General features: G+C 52.6%; 1 protein-coding gene across 1 annotated transcript in view; it reads left to right on the top strand.

The window, feature by feature from the left end:
* Window positions 1-2,259: 2,259 nt before the first annotated feature.
* Window positions 2,260-24,536, top strand: part of mtss1 (MTSS I-BAR domain containing 1) — a 184,804-nt gene continuing 162,527 nt past the window's right edge. Inside the window, exons 1-3 of the mRNA XM_038802410.1 lie at window positions 2,260-2,273; window positions 16,115-16,160; window positions 18,542-18,603. Coding sequence (XP_038658338.1) covers window positions 2,260-2,273; window positions 16,115-16,160; window positions 18,542-18,603 — 122 coding nt within the window. The remainder of the gene's footprint in view (window positions 2,274-16,114; window positions 16,161-18,541; window positions 18,604-24,536) is intronic.

Genomic DNA, 24,536 nt, shown 5'->3' with positions numbered 1-24,536 from the left:
CCCTCTACACTGTCTCCATCAAACACTCCCAGGACAGGTACAGCATTTACAGCTCCTGTTCTATTCCATGTTGGATTGTTGAAATGCTCGATGATGGACTATTGCAGTCAGCGACTCCATTCTGGTGATGATCAGTGTTTGGCGGAGAGATGGTCTTGTGGATCAGCTCCTATTCCGTTCCTGCTAAAGACGAAAGAAGATCCAATTGTAGCTGACATGTAGCAATGTTGCTGCCGTTCTGGAATAAGGCTTTGCCCCAGTCCAGTTGTCAGCGAGTGTTGTGTCTGATGCTGAATTCTGTGTAAGTGCAGCAAACAGTCCTCGCCTTTCCACTGTAATTGGAATTAATGAATCCTAGTCAGAATAGTTCTTCTCTGATTTTTATTGAGCTGGAATAGAGAGATACTAACTCTATTCAATCTGTGGAATGTGAAAATGATGTGTGACCTGCTTTTATATAGTGCCTTCCACCACCCCAGGAACCCTCCCCAAAGTCATTTCAGCCATTAAAGTACTTTTTAAATGTACAGTAAGAAGTTTTACAACAGCAGATTAAAGTCCAACATGGTTGTTTCAAACACTAGCTTTCGGAGCGCTGCTCGTTCCCCATTTACCTGAGTAAGGAGCTGCGCTCCGAAAGCTCGTGTTTGAAACAAACCTGTTGGACTTTAATCTGCTGTTGTAAAACTTCTTACTGTGCTCACCCCAGTCCAACGCCGGCAACTCCACATCATTTTAAAACGTTGTCACTGTTCAAATGCAGGAACCGTGGCTAAGTCCCGACAGACGTGCTGTTAGATGAATTGGACATTCTGAATTCTCCCTCTGTGTACCCGAACAGGCGCCGGAATGTGGCGACTAGGGGCTTTTCACAGTAACTTCATTGCAGTGTTAATGTCAGCCTACTTGTGACAATAAAGATTAATTTAAAACATTTAAATCTAATCTGTGCACAGCAAGCTCCCACAAACAGCATTGTGATGATGGTCAGAGAACCTGTTTGTGTGATGTTGATAAATATTGTACTCACTGTGACTGTGAGGATGTTTCATCATGTTACAGACACTTTTATGAAAACAAATATTTTTTTCCCATTCCCTGTTAGACTGGCTGATTTAGTTGACACTGATTGTGAGGTGAATGCGGAGAACGATGGGATCCTTGTTCTCGGGGTTGTCGAGCTGCAAGTCTCCCTACTGGGAATTAGGGTGTCTGGGGTAGGTTCACACTGGGATTGAGGGTGTCTGGGGTAGGTTCACACTGGGATTGAGGGTGTCTGGGGTAGGTTCACACTGGGATTGAGGGTGTCTGGGGTAGGTTCACACTGGGAATGGGGGTGTCTGGGGTAGGTTCACACTGGGAATGAGGGTGTCTGGGGTAGGTTCACACTGGGATTGAGGGTGTCTGGGGTAGGTTCACACTGGGATTGAGGGTGTCCGAGGGTAGGTTCACACTGGGATTGAGGGTGTCTGGGGTAGGTTCACACTGGGAATGAGGGTGTCTGGGGTAGGTTCACACTGGGATTGAGGGTGTCTGGGGTAGGTTCACACTGGGAATGAGGGTGTCTGGGGTAGGTTCACACTGGGATTGAGGGTGTCTGGGGTAGGTTCACACTGGGAATGAGGGTGTCTGGGGTAGGTTCACACTGGGATTGAGGGTGTCTGGGGTAGGTTCACACTGGGAATGAGGGTGTCTGGGGTAGGTTCACACTGGGATTGAGGGTGTCTGGGGTAGGTTCACACTGGGATTGAGGGTGTCTGGGGTAGGTTCACACTGGGATTGAGGGTGTCTGGGGTAGGTTCACACTGGGATTGAGGGTGTCCGGGGGTAGGTTCACACTGGGATTGAGGGTGTCTGGGGTAGGTTCACACTGGGATTGAGGGTGTCTGGGGTAGGTTCACACTGGGATTGAGGGTGTCCGAGGGTAGGTTCACACTGGGAATTAGGGTGTCTGGGGTAGGTTCACACTGGGATTGAGGGTGTCTGGGGAAGGTTCACACTGGGATTGAGGGTGTCTGGAGTAGGTTCACACTGGGATTGAGGGTGTCTGAGGTAGGTTCACACTGGGATTGAGGGTGTCTGGGGTAGGTTCACACTGGGAATGAGGGTGTCTGGGGTAGGTTCACACTGGGAATGAGGGTGTCTGGGGTAGGTTCACACTGGGAATGAGGGTGTTTGGGGTAGGTTCTAACAGCAGGCAGCTTGGTTCAAGCATTCTAAACATAACGAAACAGCAATTTGCTTTCTTGACCTTGTACAATGGAATATGGAATGTAAGTGGGAGTGTCAGGGTTACAGGCACTGTGCGTAAACACTGTCTGGGGGAAATATCATTTTTATATGACTGGGCACAGGCTCCAGACCTGAGCTGGGGCAGGAGTTTTTCAGGGGGCATGGGCCAGAGATTGTGTGAGAGACTAGGATGCGCCAATGAATGCTGGGGTGTGGGCAGGGTTGGAGGGGCGGTGAGCGTGTACTGCAGGCTTATTAGAACATAGAACATGAAAAGATACAGCACACAACAGGCCCTTCAGTCCACGATGTTGTGCCGAACCTTTGTCCTAGATTAATCATAGATTCTCATGGAATTTACAGTGCAGAAGGAGGCCATTCGGCCCATCAAGTGTGCACCGGCTCCTGGAAAGAGCACCCTACCCAAGGTCAACACCTCCACCCTATCCCCATAACCCAGTAACTCCACCCAACACCAAAGGCAATTTTGGTCACTAAGGGCAATTTATCATGTCCAATCCACCTAACCTGCACATCTTTGGACTGTGGGAGGAAACCGGAGCACCCGGAGGAAACCCACGCACACACGGGGAGGATGTGCAGTCTCCGCACAGACAGTGACCCAAGCCGGAATCTAACCTGTGGACCCTGGAGCTGTGAAGCAATTGTGCTATCCACAATGCTACCGTGCTGCCCTTAAGAACAAATTAATCTACACTCCATCATTCTACCGTAATTTATGTCCCCTTGTAATGGTTTGTTCCACCCAGGGAAAAAGTCTCTGACTGTCTACTCTATCTATTCCCCTGATCATCTTATAAACCTCTATCAAGTCGCCCCTCATCCTTCTCCGTTCTGATGAGAAAAGGCCTAGCACCCTCAACCTTTCCTCGTATGACCTACTCTCCATTCCAGGCAACATCCTGGTAAATCTCCTTTGCACCTTTTCCAAAGCTTCCACATCCTTCCTAAAATGAAGCGACCAGAACTGCACACAGTACTCCAAATGTGGCCTGACCAAGGCTCTTAAATTCACTCCCTCTGCTAATGAACGCTAGCACACCATAGGCCTTCTTCACAGCTCTATCCACTCGAGTGGCAACTTTCAAAGATCTATGAACATAGACCCCAAGATCTCCCTGCTCCTCCACATTGCCAAGAACCCTACCGTTAACCCTGTATTCCGCATTCATATTTGTCCTTCCAAAATGGACAATCTCACACTTGTCAGGGTTGAACTTCCATCTGCCACTTCTCAGCCCAGCTCTGCATTCTATCTATGTCTCTTTGAAGCCGACAACAGCCCTCCTCACTCTCCACAACTCCACCAATCTTTGTGTCGTCTGCAAATTTACTGACCCACCCTTCAACTCCCTCATCCAAGACATTAATGAAAATCACAAACAGCAGAGGACCCAAAACTGATCCCTGCGGTACGCCACTGGTAACTGGGCTCCAGGCTGAATATTTGCAATCCACCACCACTCTCTGACTTCTATTGATTCGCCAGTTCGTTATCCAACTGGCCAAATTTCCCACTATCCCATGCCTTCTTACTTTCTGCATAAGCCTACCATGGGGAACCTTATCAAATGCCTTACTAAAATATATGTACACTACATCCACTGCTTTACCTTCATCCACATACTTGGTCACCTCCTCAAAGAATTCAATAAGACTTGTAAGGCAAGACCTACCCCTCACAAATCCGTGCTGACTATCCCTAATCAAGCAGTGTCTTTCCAGATGCTCAGAAATCCTATCCCTCAGTACCCTTTCCATTACTTTGCCTACCACCGAAGTAAGACAAACTGGCCTGTAATTCCCAGGGTTATCCCTATTCCTTTTTTTGAACAGGGGCACGACATTCGCCACTCTCCAATCCCCTGGTACCATCCCTGTTGACAGTGAGGACGAAAAGATCATTGCCAACGGCTCTGCAATTTCATTTCTTGCTTCCCATAGAATCCTTGGATATATCCCGTCAGGCCCGGGGGACTTGTCTATCCTCAAGTTTTTGAAAATGCCCAACACATCTTCCTTCCTAACACGTACTCCTCAAGCTTCCCAGTCTGTTTCACACTGTCCTCTCCAACAATATGGCCCCTCTCATTTGTAAATACTGAAGCAAAGTACTCGTTCAAGACCGCTCCTGTCTCGTCAGACTCAATGCACAATTCCCGCTACTGCCCTTGATCGGACCTACCCTCGCTCTAGTCATTCTCGTATTTGTCACTTAAGTATAAAAGGCCTTGGGGTTTTCCTTGATCCTACCAGCCAAAGATTTTTCATGCCCTCTCTTAGCTCTCCTAATCCCTTTCTTCAGTTCCCTCCTGGCTATCTTGTATCCCTCCAGCGCCCTGTCTGAACCTTGTTTCTTCAGCCTTACATAAGTCTCCTTCTTCCTCTTAACAAGACATTCAAACTCTCTTGTCAACCATGGTTCACTCACTCGACCATCTCTTCCCTGCGTCACAGGGACATACTTATCAAGGACATGTAGTATCCGCTTCTTGAACAAGTTCCACATTTCACTTGTGTCCTTCCCTGACAGCCTATGTTCCCAACTTATGCACTTCAATTCTTGTCTGACAGCATTGTATTTACCCTTCCCCCAATTATAAACCTTGCCCTGTTGTACGCACCTATCCCTCTCCATAACTAAAGTGAAAGTCACAGAATTGTGGTCACTATCTCCAAAATGCTCCCCCACTAACAAATCTATCACCTGCCCTGGTTCATTACCAAGTACCAAATCCAATATGGCCTCCCTCTGGTCGGGCAATCTACATACTGTGTTAGAAAAGCTTCCTGGACACACTGCACAAACACTACCCCATCCAAACTATTTGATCTAAAGAGTTTCCATTCAATGTTTGAGAAGTTGAAGTCACTCATGACTACTACCCTGTGACTTCTGCACCTTTCCAAAATCTGTTTCCCAATCTGTTCCTCCACATCTCTGCTGCTATTGGGGGGCCTATAGAAAACTCCCAACAAGGTGACTGCTCCTTTCCTATTTCTGACTTCAACCCATATTACCTCAGTAGGCAGATCCTCCTCGAACTGCCTTTCTGCAGCCGTTATACTATCTCTAATTAACAATGCCACCCCCCCACCTCTTTTACCATCCTCCCTAATCTTGTTGAAACATCTGTAACCATGGACCTCCAACAACCATTTCTGCCCCTCTTCTCTCCACGTTTCCGTGATGGCCACCACATCTTAGATCCATGCCTTAAGTTCACACCTTATTCCTGATGCTTCTTGCGTTGAAGTATACACACTTCAACCCACCTCCTTGCCTGCAAGTACTCTCCTTTGTCAGTGTTACCTTCCCCACTGCCTCACTACACGCTTTGGCGTCCTGAATATCGGCTTCCTTAGTTGCTGGACTACAAATCCGGTTCTCATTCCCCTGCCAAATTAGTTTAAACCCTCCTTATTGCAGCATTATGATTGAGCTTTGAGAGGTGTCAGCCTGCGTGGTTCTTGACTCAGAGGTGCTGAACTAAAGACGACTGTCAATTCAAATATATTTGGATTTCTTGTTGAACGTTTGTCACACATTGGCTCTTCATAGAATCATAGAATTTTCAGTGCAGAAAGAGGCCATTCGTCTCATCGAGTCTGCATCGTCCCTTGGAAAGAGCATCCTGCTTAAGTCCACACCCCCACCCTATCCCCATTAGCCAATGACCCTATCTAAACCTTTTGAACACTAAGGGGCAATTTAGCATGGCCAATCCACCTAACCTGCACATCTTTGGACTGTGGGAGGAAACCGGAGCACCCCTGAGGAAACCCACGCACACATGGGGAGAACGTGCAGACTCCGCACAGACAGTGACCCAGCCGGGAATCGAACCTGGGACCCTGGAGCTGTGAAGCAACAGTGCTAACCACTGTGCTACCGTGCTGCCCTCCAAGTACTGAGATTAACCTGTTACTATTCATGGGAGGGGAGATGGTGGTAATGTCACTGGACAGTAACCCAGAGGCCCACAAATGGGTTCAAATCCCAGCACAGCAGCTGGCGGAATTTAAATGCAATGAATAAATGTGGATGTGAAGGTTAGTCTGAGTAATGGTTACCTTAGGACATGAAAACTGTCCTTTAGGGAAAGCAGTCTGCTGTCCTTATCTGGTGTGGCTGACAACCTGCTGGCTCTTCACTGGGTTGAAGTGATCGCTAGCGAGGTGCACAGTTCAAGGGCAATTAGGAATGGGCAACAAATGGTGGCTTTGGCAGTGACCCCCACACCCTGTGTGTCGGACCCTGTCCTGCGCATGTGGTGCAGGAACTTCAGGCAAGATTCCCCATTCAAGGCGGTAATTGGAAATTGCAGTTTAAGCTATGCCATGAAATCTCACTGAACAGTGCTGTTTTAGCAATAACACAAACTATTAATAAACTTAATATAAACTAAACTCACCACAGAAAATTAACCATTTTAGTCTAAGTATCCAATAGCCAGTAATTACTATCAATCGGCCTCCCTGAAATGAAAAATGAAAATCGCTTATTGTCACGAGTAGGCTTCAATGAAGTTACTGTGAAAAGCCCCTAGTCGCCACATTCCAGTGCCTGTTCGGGGAGGCTGGTACGGGAATCGAACCGTGCTGCTGGCCTGCTTGGTCTGCTTTCAAAGCCAGCGATTTAGCCCAGTGAGCTAACAACAAATGTGGGAAATCGCATTCTTCCAAACCAGTGCAGGTTCTAAAAATATCACATTTAAAATGATTTTTTCACATTTTGTTCTCTCAATCTAATTATTTCCCTTTGTTTTTTTCTGTACCTGATTTGATGTTGAATTCACCCACTTTAATTTACATTTCCATCTCAGTATTGTGACATTAATATCAGAATCTTTCACTCTGATTGCTTAACCTTGGAGTGGGAGAGAGGATGTTCAATTGGAACCAGAGCACAGTGGGGGGGGGGGGGGGTGAGGGAGAGAGGGGGGGGGGGGGATTGAGGAGAAGGGGGGAGTGACGAGGTGGGGGTGAGTGAGTGGGGGGAGGGAGACGGGGGGGATGAGATGGGGTGATGAGAGGGTGGGTGAGTGAGGGGGGGGGTGTGAGGGAGAGGGGGTTGAGGGAGAGGGGGGGTAGGGAGGGGGGGTGAGTGAGGGTTGAGGGAGGGGGGGGATGATGGGGGGTGAGGGAAGGGAGGGAGGAGTGAGGTGGTGGGAGGGAGGAGAGAATTTAAGTTTTGCTCTGGAAGATGTGCGTGGCTGATTGATTCATTAGAGGGCAGGATTTCATAGCTTGGTCTGTTCACCATTCATTCATATTCTTTCTGTCTCTCTCTCCCCCCTCCCTCTCTCTCTCCTCTCCCTCTCTCTCCCTCTCTCTCTCCTCCCTCCCTCTCTCTCTCTCTCCCTCTCCCTCCTCTCTCCCTCTCCCTCTCTCTCTCCTCTCTCCCCTCTCCTCCTCTCTCCCTCTCCTCCCCCCTCCTCTCTCTGTCTCTTCTCCCCCCTTCTCCCTATCCCTCTCTCCTCTCCTCTCTCTCTCTCTCTCTCTCTCTCTCCCTCCCTCTCTGTGTGTGTCTCTCTCTCTCACTCTCCACTCCGGTCCCAGTTGACCTCCCTCTCTCTCTCTCCCTCCCTCTCTCACTGTGAAATCTCTCTCTCTCCCCTTCCCTCTCTCTCTCTCTCTCCCCTCCCTCTCTGTGTGTGTCTCTCTCTCTCACTCTCCACTCCGGTCCCAGTTGACCTCCCTCTCTCTCTCTTTCTCACTCACTCTCTCACTGTGAAATTATCAGCTTGCACATTCTGTCACTTGCCACACAAAAATTCAAAACCCAGATATTGTATTGGGCGAGTGTAACTAATGTCTGATGTCCAATGACCTGCTGGAATTGGGGACCCTGCTTTTCCGGTTTAACCTCACTGGACAGAGAAATTGCTCTGTCTAACGTGCATATAATCCAGTGAATGAAAATGTCAATTGTAGGAAAATTTGTGATTGAATCTGGAAAATGGTGTGGGAGGGGCCAGATTTCCTTCACATGGTCAAATGAATCAAAATGCGTGGCTTCTAACGGCAAAACTGTGAATAGTTTGTTTAGGGTGGAGAGTGTGCACTCTTATCTGGAAAGGAAGTTGTTTGCTTTCAATGTGACATGGTAAGGAGGCAGCAGCTTGTGGGCGAGGCAGGAAACACGGGAGTATTTACTTTAACAAAGAAAAACTCAACAAAATCACAGCAAAGGCAAAGAGCAGGAGAACGTAAAGTGGAATAAACATAGAATCCCACAGCACAGAACAGGGTACTTGGCCTAAGATTCTCTTAAGGTTAACGTACAGGGTCAGTCGGCAGTTAGGAAGGCAAATGCAATGTTAGCATTCACGTCGAGAGGGCTAGAATACAAGAGCGGGAATGTATAAGGTTCTGGTCAGACCCCATTTGGAGTATTGTGAGCAGTTTGGGCTCCGTATCTAAGGAAGGATGTGCTGGCCTTGGAAAGGATCCAGAGGAGGTTCACAAGAATGATCCCTGGAATGAAGAGCTTGTGGTACGAGGAATGTTTGAGGACTCTGGGTCCGTACTCATTGGAGTTTAGAAGGATGAGGGGGGATTTTATTGAAACTTACAGGATACTGCGAGGCCTGGATAGAGTGGATGTGGAGAGGATGTTTCCATTTGTCGGAAAAACTAGAACCAGAGGACACCATCTCAGACTAAAGGGACGATCCTTTAAAACAGAGATGAGGAGGAATTTCTTCAGCCAGAGGGTGGTGAATCTGTGGAACTCTTTGCCGCAGAAGGCTGTAGGGGCCAAATCACTGAGTGTCTTTAAGACAGAGATAGATAGGTTCTTGATTATTAAGGGGATCAGGGGTTATGGAGAGAAGACAGGAGAATGGGGATGAGAAAGTATCAGCCATGATTGAATGGCGGAGCAGATTAGATGGGCCGAGTGGCCTAATTCTGCTCCTATGTCTTATGGTCTTATGTACCTCCCGCTTTGAAAGTGATATCTGATCAGCCCTACTCTCCGGCTCTTTCTGTTCATCCCTGCAAATTTTTCCTTTTCTAATATTTCACTGATTCTCTTTTGGAAGTTTTGGTTCAGTCTGCAGGGTCGGACCTTGCGGTTTACTGTGTAAAAGATGGAATTCTCATGATGCCTCAGATAATCTATGTCTCTGGTTACTGACCCTCCCTCCACGGGAAACAGTTTCTGCTCATTACTCCAGCTAAACAATTCATAATTTTGAACAACTCGATCAAATCTCCCCATAACCTTTTCTGCTTTAAGGAGCACAATCCCAGATGCCCCAGCCTCTCTACCAAACTGAAATTCCTCATCCCTGGTCCCAGTCTAGTAACTCTCTTCTGCACCTTCTCCAAGGCCTTGACATCCTTACTAAAGTGTGGTGCCCAGAATTGGACCCAATACTCGAGCTGGGGTCTAACTGGTGTTTATAAAAGTTGAGGTTCATTTCCTTGCTTTCTGCCTCTATTTATAAAGCTGAGGATCCTGTTTGCCTTCTCGGCTTGTCCCCCAAGGTGCCATTGTCGACAGTGCTGACCTGTAGCTGTCTGATTCCAAGCACGAGTTAACCTCAATCCCTCCACCCAGTGACTTTCAGCAGGGTATTTGATTGTGGGAGCAGTGGATAAACTGTGATGGCTCTTGTTGGTGAATAGGCTGCCTTGTCTCACAGCCATTAGTGAGGACACCTCAATGCTGCACCTGGTACAGAGACAGGCAGGGGAAGTTTCAAAAAATAATTTTCCATTGAAAGCCATTGCATTTAAATAGAACCTTTCATGTCCTCGAGCCAGCCCAAAGTGTGTTCCAGCCAATGAAGTAGGTCACACTCATAATCTGGGCAAAGGCGATCGCCAATTCATGCCCTGCAAAGTGACAATGACCAGGTAATCTGTCTGTGATGTTGGCTGATTAATCTGAAATATATTTGGCCAGGACTCTGGGGCAATTACCCTGCTCTTCTCGAACAGTTCTGAGATCTTTAACATTTCGCTGAGAGGGCAGCCGGGGTCTCAGAATAACATTTTTAATTGTTGAAGGGGAGCTGTCATCCTCCAGGCATTAACGTTCTGTTCACTACTGCACGATGGGTGTCAAAGCTGCCAGGACACGATTGAAAGATTATTTCAGCTTCTGCACAATGTTCTTCCCCCAGAAACCAGGTGCATCAGTTTTTTGGGGAGTCGGTGGGATCGATTGCTCCTGATTACTGGGAAATGTAATTGGTTATATGAAGGTTGTCTGAGATGTTCTGATCCGATAAGTTGCAACAGTAATGGAAGTAATTTAATTTTAGCTCTGCTACAACTGCCTTGTTAAACAAAGCACTTACTTACCTCACTAAGGTCTCTGTGACCTTAGCTTTGCAAAAGTTACCTGGTGATGTGTGCCGCTCACTTTGTCTGATGACATCAAGGAAAGATTGGAGTGTATAGTGGGCAGTTGGAGATTTGGGAAGTGTTGAGTGTGAGGGAAGCTGCTGAATGCAGAGTATCTTATCTCTGAGAGTTGAACTTGGAGAAGCAACCCTCTCCAGAGCAGTCCTCGAATCTAATCGACCAGTTAGCGTGACTTATATATGGAATAGTAGACAGTGAGCAGTGAGATGCAAACTGAATCTAATTGAGGAGTTTGGAGGGGGGGATGGCGGCGATGGGGGGGGGGGGGGGGGGGGAGAGGACGTTTATGTATAATTGGCTCTGGACATGGATATTCATCCAGGGCTTTTCTTCCTGTTCACTATCCTGAGAGCACTGTACGGTGGTGCGCTGACATCCCAGTCTCCAGACAGCCCCCCTGACTTCCAAGTTGAATAATCCGTGATACTCACCCAGCGGAATAGAGGAATGACCAACTCCATCTGCAAGTTTGCTGACGATACGACCATAGTGGGCCGGATCTCGAATAACGACGAGTCCGAATACAGGAGGGAGATAGAGAACCTAGTGGAGTGGTGTACATAGAACATAGAACATAGAACAGTACAGCACAGAACAGGCCCTTCGGCCCTCAATGTTGTGCCGAGCCATGATCACCCTACTCAAACCCACGTATCCACCCTATACCCGTAACCCAACAACCCCCCCCGCCTTAACCTTACTTTTATTAGGACACTACGGGCTATTTAGCATGGCCAATCCACCTAACCTGCACATCTTTGGACTGTGGGAGGAAACCGGAGCACCCGGAGGAAACCCACGCAGACACGGGGAGGACGTGCAGACTCCGCACAGACAGTGACCCAGCCGGGAATCGAACCTGGGACCCTGGAGCTGTGAAGCATTTATGCTAACCACCATGCTACCCTGCTGCCCAAAGCGACAACAATCTCTCCCTCAATGCCAGCAAAACTAAAGAGCTGGTCATTGACTTCAGGAAGCAAAGTACTGTACACATCCCTGTCAGCATCAACGGGGCCGAGGTGGAGATGGTTAGCAGTTTCAAATTCCTAGGGGTGCGCATCTCCAAAAATCTGTCCTGGTCCACCCACGTCGACGCTACGACCAAGAAAGCACAACAGCGCCTGTACTTCCTCAGGAAACTAAGGAAATTCGGCATGTCCACATTAACCCTTACCAACTTTTACAGATGCACCATAGAGAGCATCCTATCTGGCTGCATCACAGCCTGGGTATGGCAACTGCTCGGCCCAGGACCACAAGAAACTTCAGCGAGTCGTGGCTACTGCTCAGTCCATCACACAAGCCTGCCTCCCATCCATGGACTCCATCTACACCTCCCGCTGCCGGGGGAAAGCGGGCAGCATAATCAAGGATCCCTCCCACCCGGCTTACTCACTTTTCCAACTTCTTCCATCGGGCAGGAGATACAGAAATCTGAGAACACGGACGAACAGACTCAAACAGCTCCTTCCCCACCGTCACCAGACTCCTAAATGACCCTCTTACTGACTGACCTCATTAACACTACACCCTGTCTGCTTCATCCGATGCCAATGCTCATGTAGTTACATTGTATATCTTGTGTTGCCCTATTACGTATTTTCTTTTATTCCCTTTTCTTCCCATGTACTTAATGATCTGTTGAGTTGCTCGCAGAAAAATACTTTTCCCTGTACCTCGGTACACATGACAATAAACAGATCCAATCCAATCCAATGAGCGGGAAACTGCAGGCTCCTGGGGATTATCCAGCTGGTCACTCCTCTTCCCAAAGGAGGAAAAACCCCCTCTCTTTTGAGACTTTGGTCAGGTTCCTTGATCTTGATTTTGTCTTGTCTGCATGGCTTTAACACTGTCCGTTACAATGCAGAAGAAGGCCATTCGGCCCAGTGAGTCTGCACATATCCTCTCAAAGAGCACCCTACCTAGGCCCACTTCCCCCGCCCTATCCCCATAACCCCACCTAAGCTGCACATCTTTGGACTGTGGGGGGAAGCCGGAGCACCCGGAGGAAACCCACGCAGACACGGGGAGAAAGTGCAGACTCCGCACAGACAGTCACTCGAGGTCGGAGTTGAACCCAAGTCCCTGTCCCTATGAAGCAGCAGTGCTAACCACTGTGCCAGCGTGCCACCCCAAGATTTGTAAGATTCACCTCCCAAAATTGACAATTAAACTGAACTGCTCCAAAGTAAAATCCTTGGAAGTTTCACTCTGTGCCCAACAATAGTGCATCAGCCCTCCTTCGATAATGGACCATTTGCTGAAGGGGAGGGGGTTCAGGTTGTGACCCGGGATGCAGCCAGCTGTCAGCTGCAGAATTAATTATAGTCAGACCCTTCCACAGTCCCCGTTCTCACCGCTGCCCTGGGCAATGATTTGATGCAGATCGTGAGTGATTGCCTGTAGACTAAATTACAAAAACGTTGCCCACACCTGTCTCAAAGAGGGTAACATGTTCACAGGAGCAGCTGGTTAAACAGCCTGAGCGGTCTGGAACAGTTGGAGGGAAACACTGATGGAATCCTGTTGGGCCCTGTGGTTTACTGGATACAGCGCAGTGAGTCCCTAACGGCGGGAATGCTGCAGCTGACCATTCAGCCACACCACACTGGAAGCTGCAGTAATTGCAATGACCGGAGTTTACTGTGTGTCTGACAGGGAACTGTTGGTCATTCAACCATCGATATCGATCTCTCTAATCTCCTGCCTGAACTGATTATAACCTCGACGCCACATTCCTGCCCACCCCCCATAATCTTTCACCCTCTTGTTAATGAAGAATCTATCCAGCTCTGCCTTAAAAATATTCAAAGAATCTCCTTCCACTGCAGTGTGAGGAAGAGTGTTCCAGTCACTCATTACCCTCACAGAGAAAATACATTTCTCCTCTTCTCTATTTTAAATGGGCCACCCCTTATTTTTAAATAGTTACAGCTCTAGATTCTCCCACAAGAGGAAACATCCTCTCCACATCCACCCTGTTAATACCCCTCAGGATCTTGTGATTCAATCAAGTGGCTTCTTATTCTTCGAAACACCAAAGGATACAAACCCAACCTGTCCAACTCTTTCTCATGCGCCAACCTGGCCATTCCTGGTATTAATGCCCCGCAGTCACCCACTGATGATCACTGATTGGGCTTGGCCAAGACTGAGTTCAATCCCCCGACAGTGAGCAAGAGACTGAACTCTGGGCCCCGCTCCCTCCTCCCCCACACTGAGGAACCACGCAATCCAGGATGAGAATTAGACCAAGTTTGATGCAATGCTTCTCGTAGAATTTGTCAAGGTTTAGCTTCCAGTGAGTGAGGGTTGTGCAAACTGGTGAGATTATCCTAATGGGACACATTACCAAAGTGAGTCCCTTCAACAGTCAAAGTGGCGGCAAACTCAGGAAACAAGGAAGCTGTTGCTTGGCATTTTTATTCTTTATTCTTTGGTGGGATTTGGCCATTGCCGATAGCCAGCATTTGTTGCCAATCCCTAATTGTCCTTGAACTGAGCGTTTCAAGGACAGCACGGTAGCACAGTGGTTAGCATAGTTGCTTTACAGCTGCAGGTTCCCAGGTTCGATTCTCAGCTTGGGTCACTGTCTGTGCGGAGTCTACACGTTCTCCCCGTGTGTGCGTGGGTTTCCTCCGGGTGCTCCGGTTTCCCCCCACAGTCCAAAAATGTGCAGATTAGGTGGATTGGCCGTGCTGAATTGCCCTTAGTGTGCAAAAAATGTTAGCTGGGGTTACAGGGGATAGGGTGGAGGTGTGGGCTTAAGTAGGGTGCTCTTTCCAAGAGCTGGTGCAGACTCGATGGGCCGAATGGACTCCTTTTGCACTGTAAATTCTATGATTGAGTGGGTCTGGAGTCACATGTAGGCCAGACCAGGTAAGGACGGCAGATTTCCTTCCCTAAAGGACATTACTGAACCAAATGGGTTTTTACAACAACCGACAATGGTTAGCATTAGGTTTATAATCCCAGATTTAAAAAAAAGTAACTTAAATTCCCCCATCTGCCGTGGTGGAATTTGAAGCCGGACCGCTTGATAATCCCTGTTTGGACTCGGCCAGGACTCGGTGCTGTGTGACAACCCCCCCCCCCCCCCCCAACAATAAGAGGGAGACTGAACTCTTCAGCCCCACCCCCTCCTCTCGGGCATCGTGATCACTAGTCCTTCAACAATACCAGCACACTACCCCCACCCCTTTGGTGGGGTGGTTAGTGTGGGGCAGGGAGGGAGTCACACTGGGTTTGGGGGAAGAGTATGCATCACACTTGGCAGCTGCAATCAGACTGTTACTGTTCAGTTCTGTAGCGAGGGATTAGAAGCAGGTTTCCTGATCATGTGCAGCTGTGAAGGATCGCAGTTCACCAACTCGAAATAAAAAGAAGCTATTTCATTTCTGCAGACGTTATTTGATAGCTCAGATTTTGAGATGTCTGTGAATTCTATTCTGTCCTCCTTCCAGTGTTAGTGCACCTTGCAGACGCAACAAATGTGTGCCAAATATAGTCCCGAGTAAGGGAGGCTTGTCACAGCATCTGGATATAAATAGTACATGTGGCAAGGGACTGAAACTCCATAATTGATTATTATAAACCTCATGGAGAGAGACCTCTGGCCCTCTAATATTAAATATTTAGACTCTGGTGTAATGAGTGTTATAGTCAGCCAGACAGCCAACACTGACGTCCCTATTCTCATAGCTGAGTTGGGTCTGGATGGTTTCAGTTGAGGCAATTGGTAGTGGAGCCTCTATCGAGGGTAAGAGTCCTTCAAGGTTCCTGCTTCTCATTCATACCCAGTCATTCCATGTTTATGCCACTTGGTAAAGGACAGAATCAGCTTTTTCCTTCATGGGGAACATAAGCTGCTGATATTCAGTCTTTTTCTCAATCTGTTCTTAGTTATGCAGGCTACAGGGCGGCACAGTAGCACAGTGCTTAGCACTGTTGCTTCACAGCTCCAGGGTCCCAGGTTCGATTCCCGGCTTGGGTCACTGTCTGTGCGGAGTCTGCACATCCTCCCCGTGTCTGCGTGGGTTTCCTCCGGGTGCTCCGGTTTCCTCCCACAAGCCCCGAAAGACGTGCAGGCTAGGTGAATTGGACATTCTGAATTCTCCCTCTGTGTACCCGAACAGGTGCCGGAATGTGGCGACTAGGGGCTTTTCACAGTAACATCATTGCAGTGTTAATGTAAGCCTACTTGTGACAATAAAGATTATTATTATAGGGAAGCCATTGTTGGCCATCCCTAATTGCCCGTGAGAAGGTGGTGGTGAGCTGCTGCCTTGAACCGCTGCAGTCCCTGAGCTGTAGGTACACGCACCCTGCTCTTAGGGAGGGAGTTCCAGGATTTTGACCCAGTGACAGTGGAGGAACGGAGATATATTTCCAAGTCAGGATGGTGAGGATCCCAAGTCAGGGTTGAACTTGATAATCAGCCGTGATCATAATGAATGGTTGAGCAGGCTCGAGGGGCTGAAGAACGTCCTCCTGCTTCTATTTTCCATGTACGTGTCTATGTGAGTGGCTTGGCAATGATGATGATTTTGCTGTTTTTGCCATTGAGTGGTAGAGGCTGTGGGTTTGCAAGGTGCTGCCCAAGGCACTGCTGTAGTGTAGATGGTAGACACAGCTGCCACTGTGCATCCGTGAGGGAGGGAGGGAATGTTTAAGGTGGTGGGTGGAATGCCAATCAGACAGGCTGCTTTATCCGAGATGGTGTTGAAATTCTGTAGTGTTATTAGAGCTGCAGTCACCAAGCTGGTGGACACAGAGTGCATCAGTATCTGGATTGGATTGGATTGGATTTGTTTATTGTCACGTGTACCGAGGTACAGTGAAAAGTATTTTTCTGAAGCAGCTCAACAGATCATTCAGTACATGGGAAGAAAAGGGAATTGAACAGAATTCAAGAAAATACATGAGAATACATAATAGGGCAACACAAGATATACAATGTAACTACATAAGCATTGGCATCGGATGAAGCAGGATCTGAGGATACGAGGATATCGTATCTGAGGATACGATATTCAAGAAAGGAGAGAAAGCAGTGATCAAAAGGTCAGTTAGCCTGACATCAGTCATTGGGAAAGAGCTGGAATCTATGATTAAGGAAGTCTTAACAACGCACTTACAAAACCCACAGTATGATCAAAGTCAGCCTGGTTTTATGAAAGGGAAATTGCACTTGACAAATTTATTAGTATTTTCTGAGGATGTAGCTTGGGGCGGCACGGTAGCACAGTGGTTAGCACGGTTGCTTCACAGCTCCAGGGTCCCAGATTCAATTCCCGGCTTGGGTCTGTCTGTGCAGAATCTGCACGTTCTCCCCGTGTCTGCGTGGATTTCCTCCAGTTTCCTCCCACAGTCCAAAGATGTGCAGGTTAGGTGGATTGGCCATGCTAAATTGCCTTTTGTGTCCAAAAAAGGTTCGGTGGGATTACTGGGTTACGGGGATAGAGTGGAGGTGTGGGCTTGGGTAGGGTGCTCTTTACAAGGGCCAGTGCAGACTCGATGGGCCGAATGGCCTCCTTCTGCACTGTAAATTCTATGGTTCTAAGCATGCCTTATGCCAACTTGACTACCTTCTCCACCTGTGTTGCTACTTTCAGTAGCCTGTGGACCTGTACACACAGATCCCTCTGACTGTCAATACTCTGAAGGATCTCCTAATTCTCTCTCAGACCAAGAATGTTTCCAGTTTAGAGCAGCCACCACAGCCATAATCAAGAAGCATTAAACCCAGCAATGAATCACCATCAAGGGCTTGGTGGCCTGTGTAACTTTAACACAGTGCATTTACCAAGCGAGCTTAGATAATATTGAAACTAAGTAATTGAAGGTCTCTGTTCCTCGACTTAGACTAAATTCAGGCCAGACTGAATGATCCCCTGGTGCTTCAATTGAAAATCCAGATTCCAGTAGATTTTGTGATACAGTAAGGTGACTGGGCCCCAAGAGATTATAAACTCTCTTCTGTTGCCCCTCTTGTCATTGGACTGGGCGTGGCAATTTCCAAATTCTGTTGTGCTAATTTAAAGCCAGTCATGTCCCTATCAGCAGTGTGATGATTGTCACTGGAACCTGGGAGTCAGCAATGGGAACTGACGGTAGGATTCCCTCCCTGTTCCCATGCTGCCCGCCTTCTTCATCCATTAGTCTGAAACCCTGCCCCTGGCTGGTTCCACTGGAATCCCAATTCTGACAGTGCATAAGAAGGCCATTCGGCCTATCGAGTCTGTATTGACCCTCTGAAAGAGCACCCTTCCTCGGCCCACTCCCCCAGCCTATTTAGCACAGTGGGCTAAACAGCTGGCTTGCAATGCAGAACAAGGCAGCAGCGAGGGTTCAACTCCCGTACCAGCCTCCCCGAACAGGCACCGGAATGTGGCTACTAGAGGCTTTTCACAGTAACTTCATTGAACCATACCTGTGACAATAAGCGATTATTATTATTATTATTATTATTATTATTATTATTATTATTATTATTATCCCTGTAACCCCATAACCCCACCACCCCACCTAACATGGACACTAAGGGCAATTGATCATGGCCAATTCATCTAATCTGCACATCTTTGGACTGTGGGAGGAAACCGGAGCACCCGGAGGAAACCCACGCACACACGGGGAGAACGTGCAGACTCCGCACAGACAGTGACCCAGCGGGGAATCGAACCTGGGACCCTGGCGTTGTGAGGCTGCAGTGCAAACGATGCTGCTGCCCCCTCTTGCTAAACGCCCCCTTCAGGTGTCACATCTTCTAATTGCAGTTGTGCACAGATTGTTTGATGTGAGGCTTTGAGTTGGGATGGACTGTCACGGTCTAAGATTGCTAACTGTAGCTGGTGTCAGTGTATTTCATCCTGGTGACTCTACTTTTATTCCTCTCTAGGGTGGTTACCCAGTCTGGGAGGATTTCATCTCCAAAACTACAAAGCTGCAGTCACACTTGAGGTATTAATTTATTAATTCAGTTCATCACGAGTTATACATATTTTTTGTGATAATTCTTCCTCCCACCTGTCCTGGTCCCAGCTGTATTGGTCCCGCAGAATCCCCCAGTGCTTCATCCACCCGAGAGGTGGAGAGAGACAGCAGGCCATTCAGCTACAGAACGTAGCGATAGCAAGCTTGGTCCTGCTCACACCCACCAGAGAAGCACAGAGCCTATAACAGTGTTGCAAACCGGTTAGGGGCAGCTAACACGTAAATCCAAACACCCAGTAATTAATCAACAGAACAGCATCACAAGATTGCAGCAAAAACAAAATTTATTCTATTTGAAAGAATTAAACAAAACCAGAAGACAGAAATACCTTCGCAGAAAAGCGAAGGATCCAAGGGTCTAGATACATAGATACATAGAGATAGGAGCAGGAGGAGGCCATTCAGCCCTTCCAGCCTGCTCCGCCATTCATCACCATCATGGCTGATCATCCAACTCAATAGCCTAATCCTGCTTTCTCCCCATAGCCTTTGATCCCATTCTCCCCAAGTGCTATATCCAGCCGCCTCTTGAATATATCGTGAGAAGGAAGGATTGAAGGAAGTGTGGAAAAAAAGTGCTGGTGAAATTAATAGGATAGAAAGTGATTAATCCCCAGGGCCCTGTGCACTCTCTCCCCAGGGCCTGCTGCACCCTCTCCCCAGGGCCTGCTGCACCCTCTCCCCAGGGCCTGCTGCACCCTCTCCCCAGGGCCTGCTGCACTGTCTCCCCAGGGCCTGCTGCACTGTCTCCCCAGGGCCTGCTGCACTCTCTCCCCAGGGCCTGCTGCACTGTCTCCCCAGGGCCTGCTGCACTCTCTCCCCAGGGCCTGCTGCACTGTCTCCCCAGGGCCTGCTGCACCCTCTCCCCAGGGCCTGCTGCACTGTCTCCCCAGGGCCTGCTGCACTCTCTCCCCAGGGCCTGCTGCACCCTCTCCCCAGGGCCTGCTGCACCCTCTCCCCAGGGCCTGCTGCACTGTCTCCCCAGGGCCTGCTGCACTCTCTCCCCAGGGCCTGCTGCACTGTCTCCCCAGGGCCTGCTGCACTCTCTCCCCAGGGCCTGCTGCACTGTCTCCCCAGGGCCTGCTGCACTCTCTCCCCAGGGCCTGCTGCGTCCTCTCCCCAGGGCCTGCTGCACTGTCTCCCCAGGGCCTGCTGCACTGTCTCCCCAGGGCCTGCTGCACCCTCTCCCCAGGGCCTGCTGCACTGTCTCCCCAGGGCCTGCTGCACTCTCTCCCCAGGGCCTGCTGCACTGTCTCCCCAGGGCCTGCTGCACTGTCTCCCCAGGGCCTGCTGTACTGTCTCCCCAGGGCCTGCTGCACTCTCTCCCCAGGGCCTGCTGCACTCTCTCCCCAGGGCCTGCTGCACTCTCTCCCCAGGGCCTGCTGCACTGTCTCCCCAGGGCCTGCTGCACTGTCTCCCCAGGGCCTGCTGCACTGTCTCCCCAGGGCCTGCTGCACTGTCTCCCCAGGGCCTGCGGCACTCTCTCCCCAGGGCCTGCTGCACTGTCTCCCCAGGGCCTGCTGCACTGTCTCCCCAGGGCCTGCTGCACTGTCTCCCCAGGGCCTGCTGCACTGTCTCCCCAGGGCCTGCTGCACTGTCTCCCCAGGGCCTGCTGCACTGTCTCCCCAGGGCCTGCTGCACTGTCTCCCCAGGGCCTGCTGCACTGTCTCCCCAGGGCCTGCTGCACTGTCTCCCCAGGGCCTGCTGCACTGTCTCCCCAGGGCCTGCTGCACTCTCTCCCCAGGGCCTGCTGCACCCTCTCCCCAGGGCCTGCTGCACCCTCTCCCCAGGGCCTGCTGCACTGTCTCCCCAGGGCCTGCTGCACTGTCTCCCCAGGGCCTGCTGCACTGTCTCCCCAGGGCCTGCTGCACCCTCTCCCCAGGGCCTGCTGCACTCTCTCCCCAGGGCCTGCTGCACTGTCTCCCCAGGGCCTGCTGCACTGTCTCCCCAGGGCCTGCTGCACTGTCTCCCCAGGGCCTGCTGCACTGTCTCCCCAGGGCCCGGCGCACTCTCTCCCCAGGGCCTGCTGCACCCTCTCCCCAGGGCCTGCTGCACTGTCTCCCCAGGGCCTGCTGCACTGTCTCCCCAGGGCCTGCTGCACTGTCTCCCCAGGGCCTGCTGCACTCTCTCCCCAGGGCCTGCTGCACTCTCTCCCCAGAGCCTGCTGCACTGTCTCCCCAGGGCCTGCTGCACTCTCTCCCCAGGGCCTGCTGCACTCTCTCCCCAGGGCCTGCTGCACTCTCTCCCCAGGGCCTGCTGCACCCTCTCCCCAGGGCCTGCTGCACTGTCTCCCCAGGGCCTGCTGCACTCTCTCCCCAGGGCCTGCTGCACCCTCTCCCCAGGGCCTGCTGCACCCTCTCCCCAGGGCCTGCTGCACCCTCTCCCCAGGGCGTGCTGCACTGTCTCCCCAGGGCGTGCTGCACTGTCTCCCCAGGGCCTGCTGCACTGTCTCCCCAGGGCCTGCTGCACTCTCTCCCCAGGGCCTGCTGCACTGTCTCCCCAGGGCCTGCTGCACTCTCTCCCCAGGGCCTGGTGCACTGTCTCCCCAGGGCCTGCTGCACCCTCTCCCCAGGGCCTGCTGCACCCTCTCCCCAGGGCCTGCTGCACTCTCTCCCCAGGGCCTGGTGCACTGTCTCCCCAGGGCCTGCTGCACTCTCTCCCCAGGGCCTGCTGCGTCCTCTCCCCAGGGCCTGCTGCACCCTCTCCCCAGGGCCTGCTGCACTGTCTCCCCAAGGCCTGCTGCACTGTCTCCCCAGGGCGTGCTGCACTCTCTCCCCAGGGCGTGCTGCACTCTGTCCCCAGGGCCTGCTGCACCCTCTCCCCAGGGCCTGCTGCACACTCTCCCCAGGGCCTGCTGCACTGTCTCCCCAGGGCCTGCTGCACTGTCTCCCCAGGGCCTGCTGCACTCTCTCCCCAGGGCCTGCTGCACTCTCTCCCCAGGGCCTGCTGCACTGTCTCCCCAGGGCCTGCTGCACTCTCTCCCCAGGGCCTGCTGCACCCTCTCCCCAGGGCCTGCTGCACTGTCTCCCCAGGGCGTGCTGCACTGTCTCCCCAGGGCGTGCTGCACTGTCTCCCCAGGGCCTGCTGCACTGTCTCCCCAGGGCCTGCTGCACCCTCTCCCCAGGGCCTGCTGCACTCTCTCCCCAGGGCCTGCTGCACCCTCTCCCCAGGGCCTGCTGCACTCTCTCCCCAGGGCCTGCTGCACCCTCTCCCCAGGGCCTGCTGCACTCTCTCCCCAGGGCCTGCTGCACCCTCTCCCCAGGGCCTGCTGCACTCTCTCCCCAGGGCCTGCTGCACCCTCTCCCCAGGGCCTGGCGCTCTCTCCCCAGGGCCTGCTGCACTGTCTCCCCAGGGCCTGCTGCACCCTCTCCCCAGGGCCTGGCGCTCTCTCCCCAGGGCCTGCTGCACTGTCTCCCCAGGGCCTGCTGCACTCTCTCCCCAGGGCCTGCTGCACTCTCTCCCCAGGGCCTGCTGCACCCTCTCCCCAGGGCCTGCTGCACTGTCTCCCCAGGGCCTGGTGCACTCTCTCCCCAGGGCCTGCTGCACTGTCTCCCCAGGGCCTGCTGCACCCTCTCCCCAGGGCCTGCTGCACCCTCTCCCCAGGGCCTGCTGCACTGTCTCCCCAGGGCCTGCTGCACTGTCTCCCCAGGGCCTGCTGCACTGTCTCCCCAGGGCCTGCTGCACTGTCTCCCCAGGGCCTGCTGCACCCTCTCCCCAGGGCCTGCTGCACTCTCTCCCCAGGGCCTGCTGCACCCTCTCCCCAGGGCCTGCTGCACTGTCTCCCCAGGGCCTGCTGCACTCTCTCCCCAGGGCCTGCTGCACCCTCTCCCCAGGGCCTGCTGCACCCTCTCCCCAGGGCCTGCTGCACCCTCTCCCCAGGGCCTGCTGCACTCTCTCCCCAGGGCCTGCTGCACTGTCTCCCCAGGGCCTGCGGCACTCTCTCCCCAGGGCCTGCTGCACCCTCTCCCCAGGGCCTGCTGCACTGTCTCCCCAGGGCCTGCTGCACTCTCTCCCCAGGGCCTGCTGCACTGTCTCCCCAGGGCCTGCTGCACTGTCTCCCCAGGGCCTGCTGCACTGTCTCCCCAGGGCCTGCTGCACTGTCTCCCCAGGGCCTGCTGCACCCTCTCCCCAGGGCCTGCTGCACTCTCTCCCCAGGGCCTGCTGCACTGTCTCCCCAGGGCCTGCTGCACCCTCTCCCCAGGGCCTGCTGCACCCTCTCCCCAGAGCCTGCTGCACCGTCTCCCCAGGGCCTGCTGCACTGTCTCCCCAGGGCCTGCTGCACTGTCTCCCCAGGGCCTGCTGCACTCTCTCCCCAGGGCCTGCTGCACTGTCTCCCCAGGGCCTGCTGCACTGTCTCCCCAGGGCCTGCTGCACTGTCTCCCCAGGGCCTGCTGCACTCTCTCCCCAGGGCGTGCTGCACTCTGTCCCCAGGGCCTGCTGCACTGTCTCCCCAGGGCCTGCTGCACTGTCTCCCCAGGGCCTGCTGCACTCTCTCCCCAGGGCCTGCTGCACTGTCTCCCCAGGGCCTGCTGCACCCTCTCCCCAGGGCCTGCTGCACCCTCTCCCCAGGGCCTGCTGCACCGTCTCCCCAGGGCCTGCTGCACTCTCTCCCCAGGGCCTGCTGCACTCTCTCCCCAGGGCCTGCTGCACTGTCTCCCCAGGGCCTGCTGCACCCTCTCCCCAGGGCCAGCTGCACTGTCTCCCCAGGGCCAGCTGCACTGTCTCCCCAGGGCCAGCTGCACTGTCTCCCCAGGGCCTGCTGCACTCTCTCCCCAGGGCCTGCTGCACTCTCTCCCCAGGGCCTGCTGCACTCTCTCCCCAGGGCCTGCTGCACTCTCTCCCCAGGGCCAGCTGCACTGTCTCCCCAGGGCCTGCTGCACTCTCTCCCCAGGGCCTGCTGCACCCTCTCCCCAGGGCCAGCTGCACTGTCTCCCCAGGGCCAGCTGCACTGTCTCCCCAGGGCCTGCTGCACTCTCTCCCCAGGGCCTGCTGCACTCTCTCCCCAGGGCCTGCTGCACTGTCTCCCCAGGGCCTGCTGCACCCTCTCCCCAGGGCCAGCTGCACTGTCTCCCCAGGGCCAGCTGCACTGTCTCCCCAGGGCCTGCTGCACTCTCTCCCCAGGGCCTGCTGCACCCTCTCCCCAGGGCCTGCTGCACTCTCTCCCCAGGGCCTGCTGCACTCTCTCCCCAGGGCCTGCTGCACCCTCTCCCCAGGGCCTGCTGCACTGTCTCCCCAGGGCCTGCTGCACTGTCTCCCCAGGGCCTGCTGCACTGTCTCCCCAGGGCCTGCTGCACTCTCTCCCCAGAGCCTGCTGCACTCTCTCCCCAGGGCCTGCTGCACTCTCTCCCCAGGGCCTGCTGCACTGTCTCCCCAGGGCCTGCTGCACTGTCTCCCCAGGGCCTGCTGCACTGTCTCCCCAGGACCTGCTGCACTCTCTCCCCAGGGCCTGCTGCACACTCTCCCCAGGGCCTGCTGCACTGTCTCCCCAGGGCCTGCTGCACTGTCTCCCCAGGGCCTGCTGCACCCTCTCCCCAGGGCCTGCTGCACTCTCTCCCCAGGGCCTGCTGCACACTCTCCCCAGGGCCTGCTGCACTGTCTCCCCAGGGCCTGCTGCACCCTCTCCCCAGGGCCTGCTGCACCCTCTCCCCAGGGCCTGCTGCACTGTCTCCCCAGGGCCTGCTGTACTCTTTCCCCGGGACATGAGTCAATCAAAAATTAATCCTCCACCCTCCTCGCTCTAGCCCCATATTAATGCTACCACCTTGCTCTCTCCCCATAGCCCTGTATCAATTCACAATTGATCCTACACTCCCGCTATCTCCCCAGGCTCTCTATCAATCTCAAACTGATAATGAATTTATTGATTATTGGTGTTGTTCGGATGTTCATTGAGCTGAGAA

This window comes from Scyliorhinus canicula, chromosome 7, assembly GCF_902713615.1.
Source record: "Scyliorhinus canicula chromosome 7, sScyCan1.1, whole genome shotgun sequence".
NCBI lineage: Eukaryota > Metazoa > Chordata > Chondrichthyes > Carcharhiniformes > Scyliorhinidae > Scyliorhinus > Scyliorhinus canicula.
Note: the sequence above shows the minus strand (reverse complement) of the source record. Positions and strands in the feature narration are given on the sequence as shown.